Source organism: Balaenoptera borealis (genome assembly GCF_965194805.1).
Source record: "Balaenoptera borealis genome assembly, chromosome: 3".
NCBI lineage: Eukaryota > Metazoa > Chordata > Mammalia > Artiodactyla > Balaenopteridae > Balaenoptera > Balaenoptera borealis.
Genome location: NC_138866.1, coordinates 32,310,853 through 32,325,345, shown reverse-complemented (window position 1 = coordinate 32,325,345; position 14,493 = coordinate 32,310,853). Strand labels below are relative to the sequence as shown.

The window sequence follows — 14,493 nt, the reverse complement described above, 5'->3', positions numbered from 1 at the left end:
AGAGCAGAGGAAGGGTGGTGATGGCCATCCCAGCTGCTGCAGGGCTGCTACCACTCAGACACCTCAGGAGCTGCATCTGGTCTTGAGATTGCTGCCCAAGCCCCGGGTTTCCTCCATAAGCATCAGTGGGCAGGCCTTTGTTGTCAGTGACATTGCCACACTTGGACAGTATCTGCCTCACCTCTGAAAACTGATCATCTTGCACATCTTCCTAAGCAACAGCGGGTAGGGAGGGGAAGAGAAGAGGAGGGTCTGAAACAACCTTGGCTTCTCAAAGAGGCTTCCGCAGGACCTTATCTCTGTATAGAGGGGAAGTATAACACAGTTGCCCGTGGATGAAGCAGAGGGGTGGAGCTTTTGCCTCCCAACAGCCTTGCACCTAGCAGGTTGCAAACTTAAATCCTACCGTGATCAGACAGGCAATGTCAATAAGTCAAGTGGGTGGGGATGACAGTAAGGAGTGGAGGGGACTGTGGCAAACTGAAATGCACAAGCTCCACCCATAAGGGGGCAGCTGCTGCTCATGACAGTGTGTTAGTGCCGTGCTGGAATGCAAGTTTGGTGTGGCCTGACCTTCCTATGTTTTCCAAAGAAGCTGGATTTTTGGTGTGATGAATTGGGAGATTGAGATTGACATATATACACTAATACGTATAAAATGGATAACTAATAAGAACCTGCTGTATAAAAAAAATAAATAAAATTCTAAAATTCAAAACAAAAAATTCTAAAGTTCAAAAAAAAAAAAAAAGAAGCTGGATTTTTCTGTGTAAACTTGAAATCTTAAAATACTGCCAACTAATTAAAAGCACCAATAATCACACTGTACAGGTCAGAAAAAACCTGTCCAGGGCCAGATTCAGCTTAGGGGCCGACAGTTTGCAGCCTCTGTTCTAGAACTGCACGACCTCTTACAAGGGGGTGTGGGGTTCTGAAGGGGCACTGCTACCAGTAGTGTGGAGGGAAAGTGAAGGGCTCTCCTTGAGGCTCTGTGAGAGCGGGTAGGTTCTGGGAATCCGGGGGCTTCCAGTCAGCCCTGAGGAAGGAAGACCTGGTTTGGTCGAGGTCCTGCAGGGTGTCCACATGAGACAAGAGAGTGCCGGAAATGTTCTGATCCATGCCCCCCGCCCAGGTTCTCTTCCTGACAGAGGTAACAGAGGCAGATAGGATTAGCATGTGGTCAGACTCTAAGCCCTCCTGGTTCCCCGTCACGCCCTGTGGGTCCGTAAGCCAAGTGTGTGTATAACCTTCTAAACCCAGGAATACGAGCCCACGTCAGCTGGGGCCAGCATCCCCTTTAGGTTTATTACCCACAGGGTAAGACAGTGTGTTTTATATCTGTGTGTGTGTTTAAGCATATTTTTCCTGTGCATATAAAATGTTCTAATAATACACTATTTTGAAACATGCCTGTTTTACTTAACTGTATGTTTTGAACACTTACCCACATTACCAGAGTCATTTTTAATGGCTAAAGGTTTTTTCCATCCTACAGATGAATCAGAATTTACTTAGCCCATCCCCTATTGTTGGATATCTAGGAATTTCCAATGTTTTCAGTATAAGCAGTCACTCTGAATGAAAATCTTTTAAACTAAATCTCTGCACACATCTTTAATTATTGCCCTAGGATACTAAGTTCCTGGAAGTGGGACAAAGGTGTGCACATTTTTAAGGCCTTTGATACGTAATACCACACTGCCCTCCAGAAAAGGTGGGCCAATTTATGCTCTCACCCAATCCCACAGCTATTGCCAACACTAGGTAGTGATATTTAAAAAAAATATATATATATATATATGTATATGTGTGTATATATACATAGATATACATACTTACACTTAAATATATAAATATATTATTTTATGTATGTAAATAAATTATATAAACACACACACACACACACACATATATATAAACATATGGTAAACAAACAGTGGTACTTCTCTAATATGTATTTCTTTAATCATTGGTGAGATTGAGCACATTTTCTATATTTGTGTATTTTACATTTGCCTCTTCAAAGTGACCCCTTTCCCTGTCATTTCGAGATTGTTTACTGAGCCCACATTTGGGCCTCAGCCTCTCCCCAGCCCGTCCTCTTTCTGGACTGGGGAGCCCTGGTTTCTGGTTTGAACCCTCTCAGGCCTGGCCTCCAGGGCCGTCCCTGGGGCTCCCGGAGCTGCCCAGAACCCAGTGGGGCGAGGCCCAGTCTTCCCAGAGGCACCCCTGCTCCCTCCCCATCCCCTGCTCACCTCCCCCCGCTGCCAGGCCTGCTCCCCGGCTCCCCTCCGCACGGACACCTGGGTGCCCCGAGAGCTGGCAGGGCGCTGCCCTCTGGGTAAGGGTGGGTACGCCCGGGGAGGGCAGAGGACAAGCCTGACCGCTGCCTCTCCTCTCAGCGTCCCCGCGAAGGAAGCGCTCCCCGGCATCATTAGGCAGGGGGCTAATTGCTTAGAATCCCAGGGCCAGGACACGGCTGGTAACTTCCTGCTCAGCATGGGGACCTGCAGAGGGTCTGCCAAGAGCCCGCCGGCGGCCCAGGTAAGTGGCTTAGGGCCCCCGGGTCAGGACCGGGCGCGGGTGGGGACCTCCCTCTGCCCGTTCTCATCTTCCCTCTGCCTACACCTTCCACAAACCCACTTTCCCAAGGACCCTGCAAGCTGTCCCCTCCCACTCTGCTCCTTGGGTCTGCTCCCACCATACTTGGTCGCCTTTGTAGCCTGTCACACAGTCGCCCTATGGGCACCACCTGCTTTCTCCTTGCAGAGGGAGAAATGCTGCCCGAACAGAGCCCGGTTCTCTCCTGGGATGCAGCTGTGGCCCGCCCGTATATACAGGGCATGCAGGACGCCTGTGTACACACGTGCGCAACATGAGTGTTGATGCACCACGTCGCAGTAGAGCAGGTCGTGGAGACCCCGGCGTGGACTGGCTCCTGGGCTGCCCTGCTCCCGTGTCCTGCCTTTCCCCCCATCCCCTGAGCATCCCTCCGTACGTCCTCTGGCCAGCTCCAGCTAAGCTCCCCCACCCCAATATTCTATTATGAAAAATTTCAAACAGAGAAAAGTTGAAAGAATTGTACAGTGATTACCCATACACCCATCCCTAGTATTTGTAGAAAATTTTACCAAAATACACAGTGTATTTGCTCTATCGTCTATCTACCCATCTATCCATCCATCCGTTGCTGTACTTTTGGACTTGGCCTTTCTGCTCCCTGTCTTGCAGGCGTGGCTGTTCAGTGACCATCTCATCCAGCAGCAGGGGAAGTGCCTGGTTGCCGCTTCCACCTCCATCTCCCCCGGGTCCCTGGTCGCACTGCAGGCGTGCGACCCGAGAGAAGGCAGGCAGGTAAGCCTTCTCGCCCGTGGGCACGGGATGGCGGCAGCCCCGGGGAACACAGTGCGGGTTTGGCATACAGACCCAAATAAGCCCTCCAGAGTGAGGATCTGGGGGACCTAAGCCAGTATCCAGGTCAAGTCTATTGTTTTCCTCATGACGAAGTACGGTAAATAGTTGTTAGGTGTCCATCCTGCATCCTGTGGCTCCGTGCGGGCAGGGACTATTTATCTTGTCAACACTGTATCCCTAGCCCCTGACAACCAGCACAGCCAAAATAAGTGTGAGCTTTTACTGAGAACCTGTGCTAGGGGTTTTACATAGGTCATCTCATCTAATTCTCCCAGCAACCCAGCAATGTGGGCCCTAGTACTAACCCCATTTTAGAGGTGAGAAAACTGAGGCTCACTGAATTTAAGAAACATATCAGATCACATAGTTGGGAAGGGGTGGAACTGAGGTTCAAACCCAGGTCAGCATGACTCCTAAGCCCACAGTCTTGCCCCAGCACATAGTAGGTGCTCAGTAGGTATTTCTTGACTGCTGGCTGATTGGGGAAACTGAGATCCAGCCACAGTGTTTTCCAAGCTGGCACGCCGGCCTCACGTGAGCACTGCCTTTTCCATCTGTCAAACACTCTCACCTGCCCTATTTTCATTAATCCTGGGAGACAGGTCAGGCCTGCCTGTTGAGGAAGAAACGGACGCTCAGGGCACACAGCAGCCAGTGACAGTCAGCCCCACTCCATTCCTGGCTGGGAGGGCTGCCGCTCTGCCCGGGAATGGACACAAAGGCCAGAGTTCTGGTCCAGTCCTTCCTCTGCCCACACCTTCTTGGTAGCTCCCACTGTGCCTGACCCTGGCCAGCCTGCAGAGCACTGCAAGGGGCAGAGGAGTGCCTGGCTTTTTGATTCAGCCACGGGCTTTTCCTCCCACCCCTTTTCTGTTGCCTGGGTCGGCTCTTTCTTTAGGGATGACTGGCAGTTTGCTATTTTATTCTGGAAAAGCAGCCGGATCCTTCCTCTCCCTTCAGCCTCCGTGTGTGTGTGTATGTGTGTGTGTGTGTGTGTGTGTGAGGGAGGGAGAGAGAGAGATTTGTGTGCCAAGGCCTGCTCGCTGGGCCTGCGGGACACATCTGAAGCACTTCCTGGTTGGGACGCTGCAGCTTGTCCTGCCTGCCTCCTTGCCTGCCCTCTGCACCTGCCCTCTGCGCCTCCCCTGCAGTTAGGTGGGTCCCCAGGCTCCCCTTGACCTGGAGTACCGGCCTCTCTGAGGGTCAGGCCACTCCCAGCCCCATCCTTGCGGAGGCCAAAGTCAGGGAAGTAGCTCCCAGGGTAGCCACCACTCAAATACTTCTCTGGAGCTGAAGCATCCATTTCCCCCTTCACACTGACCCAGGGCTCCTAGGAATCTCCTTTGGCCCCATTCCTTCTGCCCCTGCAAATCCTGCAGGGGCCCCAACAGCTGAGCCCTCTCTTCCAGGAGGAAGGGTGAGCAGCTCTCCCACTGCCGGTGCCTTCTCAAATCTAGGCCTCCCTTCCTGGTCCCCGTTTGGCCCCGTTTCTGAGGCCACCTGGGTATCAGTTATGGGAGAGATACCTGTGCATAGAGCTGCTGGGAAGATGTCAGCAGGTCCTAGCTCCGTCACCCCCCCTCACCTCTCTGGGCCTCAGTCTCCTCACTTATAAAATGAGGGGCTCTCTCCCTGTCTGCCTTATAAGGAATCTGCAAGAACCGAGACTGTGGCGATGGGAGCGCGCTGTGAGGCGATATTATTTCCCTGGCCAGGCCAGAACATAATGGCCAGGAGAGTCGGGGAGACCCCAAGACTGTGCCTGATGGCACCGGTAGGAAGTGAGAATCCCGTGATTTGCAGAGCACTTCCTCATGACTGGGTGATTCATTCATTCACCCATGCATTCATTCTTCATAAAACAAAACTGCATTCGGTGCCTACCTTGTGTCAAGGAAGGTGCAGATCACATTGGCCGTAAGGATGAAAGTGGCCCAGCAATGCCCAGCTGGGGAGTGTGTGGCCAACCCTTCCCGGGAGGTCGGAGACTGGAAGAGCACAAGGCAGTAGGATGCTGTGAGCTCCAGAGGGACCAAAGGCCCAATCCTGCCCACCGCCCGGGGCCTTTAAGCCAGGAAGCCCTCTCTGCTGGGACCACATGGGCCAGAGAGACTGGTTCTCAGCCCCGCATTCCTAAGGGGACTCTGGGCTCTGCAGCACGCCCCCTTGCTGCCTTCCACCCTGTTCGCACCTCCCAGTTGGTTCCCTTCTGTGGCCACCCCACGTTCCCCTGCCGCCCCAGTGCTGGCCCTGCAGCTGGTGCCGCTCATCTCCCTTCTCCCAGTTGCTCCAGTGAGAACAGGGCCCCTCCCCCTCAGAGCCCTGCGGCTCCAGCATTCCCCACTTCTTCGGAGGACAGAGGACGAGGTAGATATAGGAAGAGGGGCTATGGATGCAAGGAAGGGAAATAGGAGAGAAACCAAAAATAGACCTGTCTCCCTGTTTACTCTTCCCTGAGCCTCGAAACCTGGGTCTCAGCCTCTCATCCCTTCTCCAGACCACACTCCATCGTCCATCCAGCCACTTCCAAAATGGTCTACAGGAACAACTCTTGTCCCCCTTGTCAAGCTTGGGGCAGGGGAGGCACCAGGAGGTGAAGGCACTGCCTCAGGAGCCCCTTCATGACTCTGATAGGGGGACTCAAGTGCCCTCACCATTCCATCACTCTTCATCTCTGCAGGGATGGCGACCAGTTCCCATTAAAGGGTGTAGGTAACTGGCTGCACAGCTACAGGCCAGGGCAGAAGCTTAGAGCTGCAGGAAGAAGAAATCTTGTTTGAAGGAGTAAAAGATTCACCTAGTCCAGGACTCAAACTCAAGGGCTTACAGAGTGCAAGTGGGGAAGCCCTAGAGGAGAAAAGTCGGGCCCAGGTGGGACTATGGCGAACAGGAACTAGGCTGACTAGCAGAGAGCAGGTCTCCAGCCACAACCAACTGATGCCACCAAAGAAACCAGGCCCATGTCTAAAGGGAAGTTGGAAATGCAGGTTTTTATGCAATGACTAAGCCAAATTTTAAATAAGCACGTGCAGGCCAGACAACATACATCTCTGGGCTAGACTCAGCCCAGCCCATGGGCCTCTGACCTAGACAGTGACTTCTTCATGCCAGCCTACAGAAGGCAGAGAGTTCAGGAGGAACGGGCTTCAGGTTTGCATGTGGGGTGTGGGCACCTCTTCTGTAAGGGACACACAGACCATTTAAATGGGGGTGTGTCCTAGGGCCACTTACATACACGTGTAATGAAGGGATGAACATTATGATTATTATTAATCATTGTTTTCTCTTTCCCCTCCTTTCCTGCCTCTCCCCACAGAGATGGAGGAGAAAAGCCTCTTTCATCCAGCATTCAGTCAGCGGCCTCTGCCTGGAGGCCAAGACCACCCAGCTGGTGACCAGCAAGTGCCAGGCCGACGTCCCAGCCCAGCAGTGGCAGCTGTTGCCACACACATGACCGTAGCCTGGGGCCTCCTGTACCTTTTGCATGAGACTTTGGGACCGGAAGGGGGTTAGGGTGGGGGAGTGTAAAGCGGGCCGTTTCCATCTCCTCACATTTCTGCCGGAATCATCAGCAAACACCACTGCCACGACACATGATTCTCCAAAGCTTGTACGGGGAGGACGCAGGGGTGATGCCCTGCTGCCCTGGCCGCCACCCCGGCCTTGCCTGGGGAGAGGAGCAGGTCAGGATGCTGGACTGCTACTGGGCAGAGACTGGGCAGGAGCCCTGGCCCTTTGTTACCTCCCTCCACCCTCCCGAGGTCTGGACAGTGGTTGGGGGCCTCCCCTTGTTGGCTGGGGAGAACGAGGACAGCAGCCCACACGGGTCCCACTGGGCCAGGGGTCTGCCTGTGGGATCAGGCACGAGAGGAGAATGTGGGCAGTGTGGACGGGGGGCAGGCTGAAGGCGGAGGAAGGGGCAGCCTGCGGGGCAGATGGAGAACAGCAAGAGGTGAGCAGCTCAGTGGCCTGTCCCAGGCAGGTTGCTGGGTTGGGGGCGGGAGGGAGGGGATCCAGGGCAAAGGATGGGTGATCTGCAGAAAGACGAGGACGGAAGAGCAGCAAAGCACTGAAAAGAGTGGGTCTCTCCCCGGGGACCTAATTCCTCCCACACGTACCAGCCCCAGGGCCGGTGCCTCCGGTCCTGCGCTCTGGTTCCCCCGGCTCAGCACGGGGCTGAAGGGGGATCTCCAGGGGAAGCCTCAGGACACAGTTTATTAAACAGATCCCACTTCTGTGTGGACACGTGTCAGGACAAGACCTCTCCCTTGGGCCTTAAAGACCAGCGGGTGCCCTGGCCCCCTGCCCGGTCGCACCGCGTGGACCCCATGAGGACAGACACCACCGAACAGCCCCATCCTCCCTCCTAGTTTTTGACTCCTGCCTTCTCAAGAGCCCTTGCCACTGTAAACACAGCGTTACAGGGTCGGGGGCAGGGCGGTAAGAACGGGACCTCCATTCTGGAGCATCCCTAGGTCATGGGGGCTAAGCCATCCAGGCTGGTACTTATCCTCACCCCTCCCCACTGCAGGAGGGAGGCCCTTGGGACTTGGCTGCTGCAGTGGCCTGGAGGCTGGCTGGAGGCCCCAGTTTGTGCAGAGCTCCCAGTTCCTTCTCACAACCACTGGGAGTCTCTCCCCTCCCCCAGGGCCTGGTCTTGGAACTGCCTCTGCTGTTTCCCATGTTCCTCTTCCCCCCGCCCCACTGGCTCAGGCAGTGTGATCTTAGGGAAAAGACTGGTGGTACCAGGAACCCTGGTGGGTCTCTCACCCAAAGCAAATCAGCCTGGAACCCCTAGGGAGTTCATGGATTCCAGGCCTAGGAATGTCCTGAAATGGTCCCCCAAATATTGCATTGTGTGCATATATGCATTTTCCTGGGGAGAGGGTCCATGGATTTCCCCAGCTTCTTACAGAGGTCCCTGATCGCCAAAAGGTCTGAACTTCTGCTCTGGATTGGAGCTACCGGTCACTGGAGCTGCCATGCCCCTCCCCCTCCCTGCTGTGCCTCAACTGCTGTGGTCCTGCTCCCCCCATGCAGCCCTTGGGGCCATGGTCCCCACACCCACCCTGGAGGGCTCTCAGTGGTTTCCTCTCACCTCCTGGCTCTCGCTGGCGTGCTCTCAGCAGTGCTCCTGTGCCCTAGCCTGAACCCCTGCACTCCCCAGCATGGAGCCCTTGGCCCCCAGGGCAACACTTCTCCCATCCTCTGTGTGATGCTTCATCCACCGCCATCTCCCTTGTGCGTGTCCACCCCAGCAGGTAGCGTGGACCTTTGGGGACAGGGAACATGGGCATCTCTCAATGAATGTAAGAGGACTGCTGCTCAGAGAGCCTTTGAGAGGGCCCCCTCCTTCCCTGTGATCAAACCAGGCTCAGCACTTGTCAGCTGTCCTTTGGGACTCAGCCCTATTCTGTTTTGCTTTTCCTCTTCCTGACCAAAGCATGTGCCACTCGCTGTCCCTGAGGACCTCGTCTTTATGAAAAACTCCTGGAATAAAGCCACTTCTCACATGCACACGTGCACCAGCGCCTTCCTTTCTGACTCCAGAGCCAAGGCCTTCAGTGCCACCCTCCCTCTATTCTGGAAAAGTGAAACTGAGCACGCTCAGCTCTCACCCCCTCCTGCACCTGGTAGCTTGCTCCCCAGCCCATGTGCCCCCCCAGGCACTCCTGGACGACAGGCTGGCTGCTCTGGGGGGGAGCCATCAGGTGGGGCAGGCTGGGACCAGAGCCCAGGCTCCCAGGTACCAGCCTGCTCCCTCTGAACTGCCCTTCCTTTCCTCTGCCACACAAGACGGCAGTGGTAAAAACGCAGGTGGGCTGATTTTCCTAGGTAGAAACTGCAAAGTAATTCCAGAAAGAGTCCTACCAGCGTAGCCTTGTTTGATGGGGTAGCAGATGCTCTGTCTAATGTTTCCATGGAAACCAATGGAAAGCCCCCACCATTTCTGTGATCAGAAGCTGAACCTAACCAGGTAAAAATAAGCACTGCCTCGGTGCGCACATGAACTGTAGTGGGCAGGCCAGCGCGCCACTAAGCCTCCCTGAACACAGCCGTTCCCACCCCCGCACCCGCCTGGCCTCAGGGCTGCTCATACGGGATTCTCCAGAACTGACCACCAGGCCTGAGGGGCCCGGAGCAAAGCCCTGGCTGGTGACAGTTCCGAGCACACAACGTGGCTGCAGAGTCTGTCTGTCCATCCGTCCTCTCAAGGAGCACAGCGCACTGCCTGCCGCCTTCTCGGGCCTCCTTCCCGGCCAGGCTGAGCCAGCTTTCCACTTGGCGTCTATTTTCACTCGCAGCCTGAAGGGCTCTGGTGCTGGCTTCTCCTGAGTCATGCTCTCTCTTGCCCTCCTCCAAGCCTACCTCTCCAGAGGCCCATTCTCTTTCTCACCCCCAGTTTTTTCCTGGGAACTAAGACTCTTTGCCCTTAGCCAGCCCCTGGAGGAATCAGCAAAAGCCCTGGGGCTGGCAATTAACCATGGCCTTGGGCCTTACATAACCCTAATGCGGCAGAAGAGAGTCTTCCAGAGCACACGGGAAGGGGAGGGCGGGAGGGGTGTCTGAATGGGGCCAACCTCCCATGTGTCCAGCAGGGAGGGGGCCCCCCCGTCCCTGGGCATCTGTGACTTGCCTTCACAAAGGCTCCTCCTGGCCCCTCGGTATGGGTCTCCCCACTCACAGTTGGGACAACATAACCCAGGCAACATCTCTGTCCCCCCGGGGGTCTGGCACCCCCAGGCCTGGGGAAGATGTCTTCCAGCGCTGAAGGGGTGTGGTCCTCTTCCACCATGGGACAGGAAAGGAAACCTGGAGAGGAAGGGCTGGAGTTCACAATGTCCACAACTTCATTCCCGACAATGTTCTCAATGTCTGTGGTATTTCTGTGTGTCCCCCTTGATAGTCTGAGTCAGTTTCCTCCAGAACGAGGGAGGGGGACCAGGGCAGCTTCTTTCATCTTAAAAGTCTTCGGGGGGCTTCCCTGGTGGCGCAGTGGTTGAGAGTCTGCCTGCCAATGCAGGGGACACGCGTTCGAGCCCTGGTCTGGGAAGATCCCACATGCCGCGGAGCAACTGGGCCCGTGAGCCACAACTACTGAGCCTGCGCGTCTGGAGCCTGTGCTCCGCAGCAAGAGAGGCCGCGATAGTGAGAGGCCCGCGCACCGCAATGAGGAGTGGCCCCTGCTCGCCGCAACTGGAGAAAGCCCTCGCACAGAAACGAAGACCCAACACAGCTAAAAAGAAATAAATAAATTTATTAAAAAAAAAAAAAAGTCTTCGCTGCCAGGCCCTTAGCAAAGACCTTGAGATGGAGCAGGGTGGGCCGCTCTCTCCTGACCTGGCAGCCAGGGTGTGGGCAGCCAAGCTGGACTGAGGCTCCAGAGCCATCTGGGGACAGCCCTCTGCTGTGGAACTCAGCCCCACGGAGTGTGGGGAAGGGTGTAGCAGGAGTGGGGATCCGGAGACCCCATCAGCCAGGTCCATCCCGCTCTGCCACTTACTAGCTGGAAAGTCATTTCATCTCTCAGCCTTGGTTTCCTCACCTGTGAAATGGGGGTACTCATAGCTCCCGAGGGTTTTTGTGAGGACTGGCTTATTTAACTACTGCAAAGCACCCAGCCCTTTCTAAATGCTTAGTAAGTGTGTGTTATTGCTGTTATTAACAGGCATTTTCTGAGTGCCTGCTGCATGTCAGGCACTTTCCTAGGGGTGAGGACACAAATGTAAACAAGACAAATGTTCTAGAACTAATGTTCCAGCAGGCGAGATGGACAGATAAACAGGCAACCGTAATACCAGAAGAGAAAAGCTACAGGGAAGGCGGGAGCTATGGGAGCAACACGGAGGGGCCTCTCACTGTGGCCTGGGGGCCAGGGAGTCATGATGCTTCCAGGGCAGCTGGAAATGACATTCTGGGCAATGCCAGTCTCGGGCCGGGTAAAGGGCGGGTTGGATGAGGCCTGGTGAGGCCAGCTGGCCATACTAGCCCAGCTGGAGGCTCAGCGGGCAACTGCCGAGTGGCCTTGACTTTCTACCCCAGTGCATTGCAGCATGGTGGTGATGTGGACCAGGCTGTAATCATAGAATAATTATAGATGGAAAATATAGGATCCATTTAAACCCAGACAGATGGGTCTTCTGCTCCTTGAGCCAGTGACCACTCCTCCAGGGCTGTTTTCTTAGTGTGGGGAGGGCAAAAGAAAGGGTGGGATGAGATGGCCTAGAAAATTCAGTGATTCTTATCTGGAGAGAATGAATACAAATGACCAGCAGGTGTTCAGAAAGACTCGATTTCTTCTTACTCCCTGGCTTGGGTTATCTCTGACTGCTCAAGCCATCTGAAAAGCAGGCTCGTCTTTCAACAATTCTTCTTTCAAATAAGTTGTCTCTCAAGGTGCGTCCAGATAACCCGCTGGCATCACTTGAGGTGCTTGTAAGTGCGTTTGTGCCCAGGCTCCCACCCAGACCTGCTGATTCCCAGTTCATCTGCGTGATGACAGGTGGCCCGGCTGATATGACGCATGTTGAGTCCATAGCGCTCTGAAGCAGGAGGGAGAGAAAGCCGCGCAGGGTCGAGTCAGGACACAGTGCACACGGGCCGGCTCCGGATTGTGTACACTGAGTACACTGGCCCTTGACCCCACTGCGAGAAGGAGAAGCCAAGGAGGAGCTGGATGAATGTGGGGACCAGATCTGGGAGCCAGACATCAGAGCCAGAAACGGCACCCCCATAAGGAGAAATGCCCCCCGCTGGGAAACCCTCTTTGGGAGGGGAAACCAGGGCTGGCAGGAGAGTCTGGGGTTCTGGGTCCAGAACCAGGAGGGAAGAGTCTCCAGGGCCTCGTCGGGACCTCTGCCACCATCCGGGTGAGAGGCGGCTGGCAGCACAGCAGGAGGCTGGTTGCAGCACGGGTGGCCCTTGGCCCCAGCCCTCTGGGGTAGCTGCCTAGCCCCGGGCTCCTCTGCTTATGGGCAAGGGCAGACCTTGCCTGTTTGACTCTGCTCTCCAGAGCCTCTTCTCCACAGGGGTGGGAGAGTGGGGGGTTGTTAAGGTTAAGTCAGGTCACAGTAAGCAGTGGGGGACAGCAGGTGGGGCAGCAGAATGGTGCTGGGGGCCCTCTCCTGGGTGTGTGCATGACCTCAGCCCTGGGCTCATGTCCTGCGGCCGTCAGGGGGAGGGCAGGGGACTGACGGATGCTGGGAAGGCGAGCAGGCTCTGGGCAGCGGTTTGGGCTCCTTGTGGATACCCTTCCTGGGTCATGCAGACTCTCACACCTGTGGTATCCTCACCATGAATGTCACCAAGCCCGTAATGTGCTGAGCGCCGACCCCGCAGAGGGCATGGAACAGGCTCGGAGGAGCCGTGTAACCACCGACGGTCAAGGCCATCCATCCCTGGACACCAGGCAACCAGGCCAACCTCAGCTCCCACCCTCTGTTCCTCACCCTGCAATCCAGCCAAACTGCTCTGCGTCCTGTTTCTGGAAGTTGCGGTCTGCCTTCTCTTGTCGGTACTCTTGTGTTTCTTCCACCCTCTACTTGTCATCTCCAAGGGCTGAATGCTACCCATTCTCCAGGCAAATGCTGCTTCCATAAGGAAACCTGCCCTATCTCCCACCTGCCTGAAAGCATCTCTCTGGCCTGTTTCTTCCTCATCTTGAATGTTCCTCTCCAGCTGAAGTGAGCACCTTCCTCCTTATGCTGGGAGGTGGACTTTTCTCTTTTCTGCTGGACTGCAGCTCCTTGATTACAGGACCTATGTCTGCTCCAGCTTCGTACAGCACTTCCCAGCACCGTACAACACAGCTGCAGCACACAGCCCAGTTCTCAGACTCACCATAAGTGTTGGCTTGTCGAATGAATGAAATGAAAGATTCTAGCTGCATTTCATTGGTTTGTTTGTTTTTGTTTTGAGTGATAAGGCATTTTTGCATTTAGGAATCAGTACACTGCATTCAGAAAGCACCCAATCTCTATTTGTTCATTTTTCCCTCTCACTTGTCTGTAAAAGCTTAGGATCTTCAAAACTCCATCCTTCCTACTTATTAGTTGTCTCTGAGCCCTCAACAACAATGCACTGGTGATGTTGAGGGCTTAATGGATTGAGCATTTCCTGGGATCCCAGAACTGAAGAGGGCTACCATGTGCCTTATCTCATTTGGTGTCCACACCCCCATGAGGCAGGTTCTGGTGTGCCCATCTTAGGGATGAGGGAGTGGGGACTCAGTGAGGAGAAGAAACTTGCCCAAGGACAAACAGCAAGGTGTAAACTCAGTCCCACAGAGGTGCAGGTGAGTGGTTCTCAAAGTGTGGTCCCACAGACCGGCAGCCTCAGCATCATGTGGGCACTTACTAGAAATGCAAACTCTTGAACTCCACCCAGACCTACTGAATCAGAAACACTGGGGGTGGCGTTCAGCCACCTGAGTTTAACAAGCCCCCAGGGGATTCTGATGCACACTCAAGTTTGAGAGTCACTCACTGGTTTGGTGACTGAGATGGGTCCTGGTCTCCTACTGGAGGGCGTGGGTCACCACCTGGCACAGAGGGCTCAGAGAGCTGACGCTGCATGTGGCAGACCTGCCCTCTGCTCAGTAGGCTGCCAGATATCTCCGGGGCAGAGGGTGGGTGGGCAGGGGGCTTGGCCAAGGTTTGCTGCTGAGCCAGATGTCACATGCCAACTTTGCTTTGTGTGATTTATGAGTTTCTTCCCCAATACCAGCCACAGGTGGCTGACTTGGTTATAGAAGAGTTTCCACCCCAGAAGATTCATGAATCAAGGAATCAGTGCTGCACCTCCCAAGCCCACAGGATGGGCATACATTGTGCCATGAGTTATATGACTAAAAGTCCTTTTTATGGGTCATCCAACTGATGACATTCATAGCCAGTACTATCACTTATCCACCAGTCACTGACAGTCACACATTTCAACTTCTTTAATCCTAACAACAACTCTATCAGGTAGGTGTTTTATTATCACCCCGTTTACAAACTAGGAAATTGAAGCCCAGAGAGGTTAACACACCTGCCCAAGATCACCCAGCTAAGCTGGAGGTAGAGCCAGAATTTGAAC

General features: G+C 54.7%; 1 protein-coding gene across 1 annotated transcript in view; it reads left to right on the top strand.

Annotated features, from left to right (window-relative positions):
• GALNT16 (polypeptide N-acetylgalactosaminyltransferase 16) overlaps positions 1-8,931 on the top strand; it is a 104,743-nt gene extending 95,812 nt beyond the window's left edge. Inside the window, exons 13-15 of the mRNA XM_082384395.1 lie at positions 2,403-2,544; positions 3,232-3,354; positions 6,731-8,931. Of these exons, the coding sequence (XP_082240521.1) occupies positions 2,403-2,544; positions 3,232-3,354; positions 6,731-6,868 (403 nt within the window). The 3' untranslated portion in view covers positions 6,869-8,931. The remainder of the gene's footprint in view (positions 1-2,402; positions 2,545-3,231; positions 3,355-6,730) is intronic.
• Positions 8,932-14,493: the final 5,562 nt, after the last annotated feature.